Source organism: Idiotropiscis lumnitzeri, chromosome 12 (assembly GCF_059441095.1).
Source record: "Idiotropiscis lumnitzeri isolate Australia: NSW breed Sydney's pygmy pipehorse chromosome 12, RoL_Ilum_1.0, whole genome shotgun sequence".
NCBI classification, from domain to species: Eukaryota; Metazoa; Chordata; class Actinopteri; order Syngnathiformes; family Syngnathidae; genus Idiotropiscis; species Idiotropiscis lumnitzeri.
In genome coordinates, this window is record NC_142402.1 from 11,168,937 (window position 1) to 11,181,474 (window position 12,538).

Here is a 12,538-nt window from a genome sequence, read left to right on the forward strand (position 1 = left end):
ACTCAAGTTCTCGTTTTATTTATGGAGGATTTTATTGCTGTTTTTTGGTAGAAAATTCTGCAAAGATGGTGGCCATCATGTTGCCACTGAAATCCTCATCCACCTGCCTGTGGTTTTGCTACTAGATGATATCTTGTTCTGATGTTAGCATTTATTTATTATATAGTTATATAAGTTCTCATAGATAATAGGACCTGACTACAGGTAGAGATCTAAGCCCTTGATAAAAATGCATCATGTGCGAAACAAAAAGGACAGACAATGTGTAAAGTTGTATTTGTTTTTTTACACTGCAAAAGGCTTGTACATGCTAAAGTTAGTGTTACATAGAATGACTACTTTGATGTGACTAAATGGGAAGCACCAATAAGACAAAGCTTCGTCACTTGTAAATCTTGACTCATCCCCCCCCCCCCCTCACCCTCCCCCAAGCCCCTAAAAAAAGTCCCTATTTTTAATGCAGTGATCTCACCTGACCACTGCACTGTGGTCCCAACTTGGAGGTGAGCACAAAGGCCACAGTGTGTCGGGAGCATCCTGCAACCGTTGGCCACAACTTGACTCACATCCTTTTTCTAGCTCGCAGGGCCTGTTTACACACCATAAACGGATGCGAAATAGACTATGATATCAGATGTTGGGGTAGAGGGAGGCGATTTTAGGAACGCACCTCCATTAGGGAACTCGGATGCAACCATCCCATGAGCCTCAAGGTGGTCGGGTGGATTGTGATGTCACAGAAAGTGTCATGTTTGCCTGCAGCTTAAATGCTTTGGGCAGCTGTGGTCAAGTGGTTGGGACTGCAGCCTGTGACCGGAGTGCCGCAGGTTTGAGTCCCTACCCAATGATTACGCCAGAAGCACTGGAGAACTTCGGAATTTACAAAAGATGCTCCAAGTAAAATCCTTATCTAGATTTTTGCATTTTGTGCTCAAGTTACTAACTCGCTAATTTAGCATATCAACTGCAAATATGGTGGCATTCTAGAAATCCTCGTGATGAATAATAGACAAATGTGTCAAACTGTAAAATCCTTCCTTCATTAGCATTTGACCAAATCTAATTCCGAATAGTAACCGTTAAGCAAGATTTACATGCCTTTGCGTTTATTTTTCCTGCCCTCGGGTAGTCATTTTGCTACGTAAGCATACTGTTAAGTCTCATTCGAAATAATACCCAACCCATGCTAATTAGCTTCAGTGCTTTTTGTAGTTTGCTATATGTGCATTTTACCCATCTCAGTGAACGCTATAGCTTGATAGCATGTATCCATTGAAACATGGGATCAGCGATGCTCATTTCCTATTTCACTAATATCTCATGGTTACTGTTAGAATAACTCATTTAAGTGCATTTAGTACACATGCAGATTGATTCAAGTGTTCATGAAACAGAATATCAGATGTCAGTCACTTCAAGAGTCCCCAAATCAGAATTGCGACGTTACACCTGCAGTAAGGAAAAAGAAGCCTAATTTATGATGCCCCCCCCCCCCGATGACGAAGGGAGTCCGCTAGTATTTTCTCTAAATATACATTTAATGATTTTACAGGATGTGGTTACATAGGGAAGGACTTACAGATAAGGAATCACCATGCAACCGCAATATGAATGCTTTGATTTACTTTCTGCATGTTTGAAAGCGTACAAAATGGGGCCAAGCTGATGGCACTGTAACAAAAACAGACATACTGATTGGCTCACTTGTAACTAATAATAACACTGACCTCACTGATATGTAGCAAATATATACAGAAAAACAGTCAACAAAGAGGTGTGTGACGTTTGTGACCTAATGATGACACTGCGTGTAAACGACTTCTGCTTTAGTTGGCCGCACACTGGAAAACTGATCGCTTTCCTCGGATGTACAAACTCCGTCTAATATTTGCATTGCTTGGAAAATGATCAAAAATAAGTCGGCCCTCTGCAGTCTCTTGACTGACACCTGCCAACGACAGCTCATTAGCTGCCGCCCCCGCCGCCGCCTGGCTTCCTCCTGCCCCGGCTAAGGCGTTGCCTTACTGCGTGCGGAGCTGGTAATCTGCAAGAGGAAATGGGACAAGACTTAATCTAATATAATGAATAAATAAAAGAGGCGCATTTGTGAAGAAATCAAGTGGCGGTTGCCTTCCAACTCGGGAGGACGGGACAACCAAGGAAATGAGATGTGGATGTGTGGTAATTAGAGAAATTAAAGACCCCACTTGCAACAACCTTTTCCGCATTATAGTACGAGAAGGGGGGGGGGGGGGGAGAAAAAAAATCACTTTCACAGATTTCACAGGACGTTGCCTCATGCTGTAGCTCGTCTTATTTTTATAGAAGTGCATCAGTTCCCACAACATTGCAGGCCGTTGCCTAACTCTTGCCTAATGCCTGCACATCAACACTGTGTGTGCGATTGTGTGTGTGCAGCGGGTGTATACTTGCCTCCATTCTGGGTGATGTAGCGCACCCAAGGTAGAGCCTGGTAGCCGCTCTTCTCGATGATCTTCAGGTAACGCACCTGCCGACAAATGCAAGGTCACCAACACAACACAACACAACACAACACACATGACAGTCTTGACTACTGATGCTTTTCGACTGGCCAAACCGGCTATTTGTGGTACTGAGCCCATGCGCTCATTGGCGGAGCAGATTAAAAGGTGCCGTTGTGATATTTCAAGATAAACGACTTGAACCCAAAAAATAAATAATTGTTACATGTCGTCTGTGCCAGTCCTTCCATGCATGAATTAAGTGCGTTTTGATGAATCACGTCATGTTTCCACCGATCTGTGCCTATCACACCATTGTAAAACATCTGTTCTGATGAAAATAAAAATAATAATAAAAGTAAAATACAGTTTGCTGCAATGCACACTGCACAGATTTTTTTTTCGTTATAAAGTGAAATGTATTCAGTAAAAAAATCCTTTACCCGGATACACAATTATGTAGAAATCTCTGTTGGATACTTCATTACTGAAATATTTGATAACTGCAGTCTTACATTCAACCGCTCTATTACATTGTCATATTATTAAACACTTGCTTCGGGTCCCTGGGATTAACCGGAAAAAAAAAAAATGTTCCTGAAAGAGCTTTGCATTTTAAGGGATCGGCCAATCATCCGGTCCTGAAAATTAAGGAAATTGGCGTGCATCCCTAATTAACGGTTATCCAAATAATCTTGAATGCTGTGTCACCCGGACTTTCTGTGTTGCCAACAAAGCTATCTAACCTTTAAGCACAAGCCAGATCATGGTTAACTGTTCTAAAACCGTACTGGAATTGACTGTTTGGTGGCTTAGGCGATTAAAGGTATTTTTAGTAGATCAAGTGCGAAGGACAGGAAAGGTTCTACAAGCCTGTATGGTTTTGCAGGCTCAACGCTACGCTGTCCAAACCACAGACTTTCCAAGCCCTCAGGAGGACCAAGAGTTCATCTTCTTCAGGGAGTCTTGCGATATGAACACTTGAGGAAGCAGCGCCGTGACTCACGAGAAGGGGGAAGCGACAGCAGAACCGCCGTTCGAGAGAAAGAGCGTTTTCTCGGCGTGACTGTAATTTTTCCTTTTTCAGATGCATCAGCACAATCCCCTGTACGACTTTCACAAGCCGTTAACTGACAATCAAGATGGAAAAGTGTTACCACACACGGCCAGGTTACGAGAAAAAGGTCCGAAAATAATCTTCCACCTAAAGCACGATTGCATTTGGATGACACAGCGGCGCAAGCTGTCACAATCACGACTTGTTTAGAAAAGAATGCTTCTGACTGCATGTGTGTGTCAACAGCACTCCTGTGCTGCAATGAATTGACCACACGTGCGCGCTCTCACCATTAGGAACCCCATGTGTGCATTTGACCACCTTAAGGCTGACATGACCTTTTTTTTTTTTCGGCGGGGGGGGGATAAACCGACATGTCTCTGTCACACTGGCTTCCAGATGAGAGCGGGAAAGCGAGGAATTTGTTGGCGGATTGGCGGCCGTTCTCGGACCTCCGGTCGTCTCGTTTTCCCTCGACCCATCGAGGTCACAGAGCGCCGTGGCTTCTGGAATCATGAGGCATCCGGCTGGCACGGCGCGCCCGTGTCCACGCAGTCAGCAAAAACGCCATCAGAAAAACCACCAAAATACCATTCTCGCTTATGACTTTGTTTGCAATAAAGAGATGGCTTCTTTCTGTGTCGCTGGTCTTGAGAGACAGCAAGGAAAACAAAGTCACAAGCTGGAATGCTATTTTGGTGGCTTTTTGATGGCCTTTTAGCTGACTGCGTGGATCCCACGTTGACCCAGCATTTTGTCCTCATGAACAGGGACACAGATGACCCTAGGAATTTTACGCCTTCAGAGCAACTTTCAGAGCAAAAAGAAAAATGCAGACGAATAATTTTCTAGCTTCTGACGCTGCAACACGAAAATGCCTTTTTTCATCTTACTCTTCTTTATAAACGGCATAAAACACACTGACTGACTTTGCGATATACCTTACTGATGCCTTTTGACCATGACACTCTTCTGTATAAACGGCACAGGAAAACAAAAGTCACAGGCAACAATGGTATTTTGAAGGCGTTACGTCAACTACGTGGAAAAATTCACGTTGTGCCAGCCCAATCCCACTGCAATCCAGCATTTGTCCTCATGAGAGTGAGCATTGTGCATTTAAGTCGTAACACCTGGATCTGACCATGCCGCATCAAATTGTCTGATTGCGGGATTCCGTGTTCTGTTGCAGTTACGGCAATATAGCTGGGTCCTACATAAGAGGTGTTACGGCTCTGATGCTGTCATTTTAAGACCTCTGTCAAAAAGGCTCACGTCTGCCTTCCCGTCTTGTCACCCTAGCTGGCGTCAATTGCCACCTGCCACAAGTGTGGCATTTATACAAGCACTTAAATACATCATGCGCACTTCATTGCGCTGCCCTTTCTGCACTTAGTGGTCCCGTTAAGAAGAACTTTCCCATGCTCAGATATTTACATGGCTTAATTAAACTTCACAATCACGGCTCGCACGGAGTGAGTGGCGCGAAAAGCACACAAATACGTCTGCTGCAGCCTTCTAATATAGACGCTTGACGCACGAATCGGACAGCAGCACGGGTGGCCGGCTTCACCACAGTGCGATAAACTCGGAGAAAAGCAGAAATCAAGGCACCTCATCACATATAGTCGCTCACGCTCGTGCTACGTGGGGTTTCGCACGTTGGCGCCTGCCGGCCAGCGTGTGAATGTCTTCATCAAGGCTCGCTTGTCCCCACTGGTCAAGACAAGTAATTACAGAACTGCTTTCCAAATATCATGACAATCAGTAGTGTGCATAATTACATATGCTAAACAATGTTTGTAATATCCAAATTCATACCTCTCAATTTGTATTCATTATTTAAATATGACTTTCAATGCATAAACAGTTTCATACACAGAACAAAGTCAGTGTGTTTTGATTCGCCTTTATAGCTCAGTGTCGATATGATACTTGCACAAATTGGATATAATTACTGCCACATAATTAGGCTATATTTATACTACATTTATCACAAAACAACTTGCAACATCTCAATCTTCACTTTTTTTTTATTTCGTGCTTAGATTACACTTAAATGACTTACCATTATCCCTGAATGCTATTTTGTTATTCCTGTATTGTTAGTACACTGTTGGTTGTTTTCTGTGTCGTTTGCCTCGAAGCATAATTGCCAGGCATTTGAACTTATCACTAAATCAATCAAAAATACTAATTTACTTGCTAGAATTTGTTGTTGTTTTTTTGCTTTACAAAATCATTCAAATGTAACCTAGGCAATTATGCCATTAGGCTAATGATATAATTATTGCAAGTGTACACGTATGAACATTGCCGACGCAATAATATAATTCACTTGACAAAAAAAAAGCATCTACATATGCATCATGTAGACCCTTTGTGAGTTATAAACATTCGTACCTTATGAATAACATTTGGCAAAATGTCTGACTTTTGTCAATTATAAAATGGTCAAAACTAAGACTAGATTCAGTGCGGTTGAACCTTGAACTTGCATTGTAGTGAGTCAACCCTGTTATCCTGTCATTTACAGCTGCTTACAAATGATTCACCACACACCCAAATGTCATTACTAACAGATTCATACCGCATAGACAGGACAAAAAGATACGCTTGATGTTGTAAAATGTCACCAGTTATATGAATTCGAGGTTAAAGTAAAGAAATTACTCCACAAGAAGAAACGGTCGTGGAGGCCCTCAATACACTTTGTATGCTTACAAAAAAGGCCAGCGAGCTAAACAATCGCCGTTTTCATTCCTCTTTACATGCAGCATACTGTGTGGTATGATGGAACATCTTTTACTGGTATGGAAAAGCAAGACTTCTGCAACGTCAATGAATGAAAAATAGATATATGTACATTGTTGAACTTGTTTTTGATGTGGAACGCACATGTGCAATTATGGCGACCTGAGCAGTGCACAAACAAGTCTTTGAAAGGTTTGCCAAGTGTCGTTTGCAATGCGCCCCGTCACGACATGGGAAAATGTGATGTCGTGTTCCTTCGCCGCGTATAATCACGGGATGACTGTCATTATGCAGTCAGCGTGGCTCGTCGCTGCCAATATTTAGTGGAGGAGGAAGCTCATCTGCATCATTGTTTTGGTGAGAACGTTTGTCTTAACATATGACAGTTTTTTTTTTATTTCCTTGATAAACACTAAGGCCAGTCAGACAGCTCCAGCCTTAACTGAACTTCTGCGGTTGCTCGACTGCCTCCTGTTTGAATCGTCTGAATTCCGTTGTGGAGATAGTGAAGAACATGTTTTTGCGCAATGGACTCAAGTGCGGTGACCTTAAATGACTCATTATATGTTTACGATTTGGCAAGCTGGAGGTCACGGTCACTATTATGACTTATAGCAAGTGTTCAACCAGGGGTGGGCAACTCCGTTCCTTGAGGGCCGCTGTCCTGCACGTTCAGATGTCTCCCTCCTCCATCACAACTTATTCTAATGATCAGCTCATCAGCAAGCTGTGAAGACGCTGGATGACAATCCTGATCATTTGAATCAGGTGTTGGAAAAGGGAGGCTTCTAAACCAGGCAAGACAGCGACCCCTGAGGAACAGACTTGTGTTAAACTATTAAACAAAGTTAGAGTGGTACCCATGGCACTTCGGCTTTTCCAGTGGTGCATACCTGGATGCCCGAAGTGGTGAAATAGGGGATCTCAAACTTGACGCTGATCGGGGGCTTCCCCTCCTTATCTTCCGCTTCCACGCTGGGGAGGCCGAAGTGAGCGCGCATCAGATACTCCTTGCCGCCCTGTCACGACGACACCAAAATCTTAGAAACCAACGCTTTGCGGGTGAATTAAAAGCAGGTTGGTTTGGCCCCACAATGACTCATTGCAAGTCCAACAAGCAGAATTCAAAGGTTGTTTGCATAGCTCGCACTCAAGTCTGGTGAGTCACTCACGGGGAAGGACTTGATGGACCAGACGATCTCGCTGTTCTCAGGAACCCACTTCACACTGCCGACCGTGGTCTTGAACTTGGGAGAGTCAGCGTCTGTTGGCACAGGAATGTGGATCTCCACGTTGTTGGCGGTGGAGCGCCGTTTGAACTGGCTTTTGGCCTAGGATGGGAGGTGGGAAGACAAGTGGGTAAACAAGCAGGTCAAGACGAGAAACCAGTTTGTCATTTTAAATTTTGCTTGTCACGCACATGGCGACAACAGTGAATCATAATCACGGCAGGCAGTTCAAAGATGAGACCGATCTATTAATTACCATTTAATTCTTAAGCATTTACGATACATCCCAAGACAGCCATGGCACGCACACAACAGTTACCTTAATCATATATTCAATGCGACTGTGAGAGTGCTTCTCGATGACTGATTCAATCCAGATCAGCGGCTTCACCTGAAACAAAACCAACAGCACACACAGCCCATCATCAGCATGCAAATTCAGTGGATTGCGTTGATCACCCTTTTTCTTGTTACATAGTCGCCATCTAGTGGGCACCAGACATTACTACAACATGGAATGAGCGTTCTTGTTAGTGGATCACTGTGCACAATAGCAGAGACTAATGTAAGCATTTCTTTCCTCCCTTCCGATCATGGTCAGAAGTGGGCTGATTGTCTAATGTCTCTGATGCATTATTTGATTTCATTTATTGTTCCAGACATACAAGACACATTTGTCCATACAAGTTAACTTGTATGGACAAAAAAAGTCTTTCGTAGTAGGTATAAGTTTTGTACATCTAGAGACTGAAAAACATGCACGTGCGCGCAGCATCATACTCACGTGAGTGTTAAGGCGGTATGACATGAGCTCAAACTCGCCGTCGGGCGGGATGAAAGAGATGGTGCGGTCGTTCTCGAAGCGAGACAAACGGACGCACTGGTGGAATTTGACATCCTCCAACTCTACAGATTTACTCTTGCCACCTGAAAGGATGAAAGCCATCACAGAGGAGAGTTTATAAGAAAAATTAGAATATACATGAAAGGTGCCAAGTAAAAAGTCACTTGTATTGTTTTTCCTAAGTTGATCAAGATGGGCATAATAATCGAATTTTTGTTCCTCCTAGTTTCATAAATGATCTAACAACAACGTACCGTAATTTGTTTTGTTTTGTAATCTGCTCAATGTATACGTAATATTAGTTACTGGTTTATAATGCCAACTTGACTGCTGTGAAAGGGTTTCATTTTAAAAACAAAACTAAAGGACTCCTACGAATTTTGCACAATACTGACAATAACAGCCCGTGTGCGTTCTCATGGGAACTCACGTCCAGTGTTTTCAAAGAGAACTTTGTCGTTGAGACCCAGGCGCAACTCGGGCATGCCGGACAGGAAGACGCGCATCTTAATGGAGCCGACGATTTCACTGCGCAGAACGTTGCCGTTGGCACTAACCTGAGGAGTGGAGGTAGCAGAATAAGATTCGTCATCTTGACTGAAGGATGTGGTGGAGCTCACAGGAAGAGTATCAGAGCAGCTCCTTCACATATAGAATAAAGGCTGAAACAATGAGTTCCTACCAGGAGGTTGACTGACTCGATGACATCCAGGAAGACTTCGTTTTTCCTGTACTTGATGCCCTCGGAACGCCATGAAACAGCATTGGTGACAGTGGCGGGCGGGCGGGGCGCGCCGGTGTCCAACTTGTGCCCCTCCTGAGTTATATACCTGACAAGGGGTTGACAAAAACACATGTCAGGTGAAACAGTCAAATGGTCTACTCATGCATGCAGCGTTGCATTATAGGATTTCTCACTCTTGCAGAATTTTGCTGTCAGTGGTCTGCGGGTAGCCAAAGTCCATCAACTCGTCCATCAGCTCGTAAATGATGACAAAATTATCCCGGATGCTCTCTTCCTCCAGTTCTTTGAAATACTCGGAAAAAACCTTGGAGCATTCAAACATTGCCTTTATTGTCAATACACAAACAACTGTTGCCTTTCAAAATGGAATTCTTACCTGGACAATTTTGTACAAAAAGGAGAAAACCAAGGAAACGCTGGCGTTTTTCTTCGACGTTGCCACCACTGAGGCAATGAAGGTTAAGAGATTTTATTTTAACCACAATAAAAGTGCTGCATCATTCTATTGTGCGATAGTTTAGCGTGAATACGTCGCGAGAGGAGCGATTGCATTCATGACGTCACATACATTGCATGTAGTGGACTTTTTTTTTTTTTACTTTAACTATGAACTATTTCTGGCTATTCTATCGATTTCTATAGTGAAAGGTGATGGTTATATGATTATATAATAACTGGACCTACATTAATCATGACATGTACAATGTATATGCGCACATGGACCATTTTGACTTTGGGTATTACTCAAGTTCTTATTTGGTTTTATTATGCAAAGTGCCAGCTCTTAATAACTACACTGCACACTTCAGGTAGTTGCATTTACAGCAATTCCCCACTATCCAGTTAATGGTACCGAGCCCTGCTGCAAAGAGCAAAATTCCTGAAATAATTGACACCACCTCAAAAGGGTTTGTATTGCTTTTCGATGCTAAAAGATAGCAGCACAGCACAACAAACACAGAGGATCATAAAGCATCAACAACATGCTTTTAGCATGTACACAGGAGTGAATTACTGTGTTCACAAGTTAAAATGTCTCAACACAAACACCCTAATTTCACTTGAAGCTCATCAATAGTATTTGAGAGCAGAGCAGATTAGCATTAATAACAAGTAGGCACGGACTGACGTGACATCAGACCTCGCAAACAAATAAGCGCACAAGGATTTTACACAAACGCTATTAATTTATTAACGTCAGCTTTTGGCATTAAAACATAATAATAAACGTTCGGTGATACAAGCAAATTGTTGCAGCACAGTAAACTAGATGAGCTATCAGTAGCTGCATCGGTAGAAAAGTAGAAACAAACTTTCAATTTCATTTTTGACTCACAAGGTGCATTCACGGGCTGCGGACAAAATGGGAACTCTCACGCGCAGCGGAAAAACTGACTAATAGCGAATTAAACAAAAAGTAACAAAAAAAAAAGATTCCACTAGGTGGTGCCACAGTACAATTTTAATTCCTTTTACCTAGGCACTTTTAGTTTTCACTAAATAAAGGAAGTATGCAGATACGTGAACTCCAAATTGTGAAATCCAGGGTGTTTAATGTATCTCTTAAGCACGGTAGGAATGGTTATTACTCAAGTTGTTACTAAAGTGTGTGATCCGGGAACGTGAAAGGATACAGTAGAGGTTATTATGTTTGATCCACATGAAGCGCACGCCCCCGTGGGCCAAGATGGGCGACAGCGTCCCCTCCTCCTCCTTGTCCATCAGCAGGCTCATGAAATGCTCGATTTCAGACATGTCCACATCGCCGCGGTAGTTCCGACAAACCAGCACCTGATGGGGACACGCCACGGTTCAGGAAGCTCGAAACCTTCAGAGAATTTGCAGTTTGCAATTTGGAGACATCTTGAATCAGAATAAATAAACTAAAATAAAGAGCAGTGATGGGCAGTATGCAGAGCCGAATTCTGCACATTTTTATTGCGCAAGGTGATGGTTATTATGAATAACTGACAAGAGGGGAGTTTATCGAATTAAAAAAAGTGTGAACATTTAAAATGGGAATTTATTAAGTATGATTTTTGCATACGTGTTTTGACAACAGAGACGTTTTTGCTGAGAGGAAACACAATTTTCATACCACCTGTAAAGAAAAAAAATATTTTTCTTTTCCTTCATTTCTGGAAGTTGATGCCAAGTTATTGCTGGAGGGGGAAACTATTTCTAAGATGAGAACATGTTTTTGAATAATGTCATTGTCAGTTACTTTATCTATGAGTAAAGTTGATTTTTTTATTTTATTTTAAGGCTGTATTGCCCAGCCCTATTAGATTAAATATACAATGTTATTTAAATCCGAATACTTTCCTCATTCCGCTGTTGCACACATCTGGAATTTACCAATGCAATTCGTGCATTAATTATAAAGGGAAAAAATGCCAAATCAAAAACAGAAGTTTTTTTCCTAGCTAATACACTATTCAACAAATTTTAATACAGTACCTTTACCATCCAAATGCAGAGATACAGCTATCATATATGCCTGTCTGTTTGAAAATATGAGTAAAGGTATTAGTACCCTTCAACAAAACATGGACACTCTTTGTTTGCCACATTGAAACAGCTGTGGTGGAAACATTTCAATACAGAGTATTCTTCTTCCAATGCAGTGGCTTTGAACGGGAAAGAACACTCCAATCCCCAAGACTGAATAAACAACAACAATAATAATGAGTGTGTGATTAGGCTTATTTAGCGGTATGGTTAAACGCGAGAGAGGAAACAGCTGTCAGCTGATTGGATGAGTTTTTTAAGCCTTCACGACACGTCGGCTAACATTTGACAACAATATACTGCAAAACCAACCGCCCCGATATTTGCTTTGCGTGTAAAGTCTTTATTTTTATCCCAAATTATATTATAATGGACCGTTATCCACCGCGCATTAAGCTGGCAGCGAGGAATGCGCTAGCATGGCGGCTAGCTGGTTAGCTGCTCGGCTAAAGCTAGCCGGCTGATCACCGTTAGACAGCGCTCTTTACCTTTCCTTTCAAATCCAAGACGTAAACGGCGCTCGCAGACATCTTGGAGAACTTTTATTTTTTTCAAGCCGAGCGCCTCGTCAACTTAGCTATATGATAACTTGTTCCGAGGAAAAAAAAAGATTTTGGGCGTTCATTCATAATACTGGGGTAAAAAACTCAAGGTGAGCAGCACTTCCGCTTCCCGTCTCGTCGTTCAGCGCCTCCTGTTGAGTAGGATGAGAAGTGTACTGGGGCAAAGCACCTGTAAAAATATTAAACGTCTATAATGTCTTTTGTTTTACACAAGTTGTCTTCAAGGGCTACCAAGGATAACAATTTATGTTTTGACTTCATACGAAGAAGTTGGTCAAATTTGTGTGGTTACAGATATTTACCCTTAACACATTCACGTGTAGTGTGACGCCAGCGTGATTAACATATTTTC

At 42.4% G+C, this 12,538-nt stretch overlaps 1 protein-coding gene across 1 annotated transcript; it reads right to left on the reverse strand.

Annotated features, from left to right (window-relative positions):
* Nucleotides 1–1,517: 1,517 nt before the first annotated feature.
* ap1m1 (adaptor related protein complex 1 subunit mu 1) lies at nt 1,518–12,313 on the reverse strand. Its single transcript, XM_088311432.1, has 12 exons — nt 12,112–12,313; nt 10,747–10,903; nt 9,489–9,556; nt 9,286–9,416; nt 9,050–9,197; nt 8,798–8,924; nt 8,308–8,450; nt 7,843–7,914; nt 7,467–7,625; nt 7,188–7,313; nt 2,434–2,509; nt 1,518–2,044 (listed from the first exon to the last, which is right to left on the reverse strand). Exons 1-12 carry the CDS (start codon nt 12,151–12,153, stop codon nt 2,022–2,024), a joined length of 1,272 nt encoding a protein of 423 aa, XP_088167558.1. The 5' UTR covers nt 12,154–12,313; the 3' UTR covers nt 1,518–2,021.
* Between the last annotated feature and the right edge of the window lie 225 nt (nt 12,314–12,538).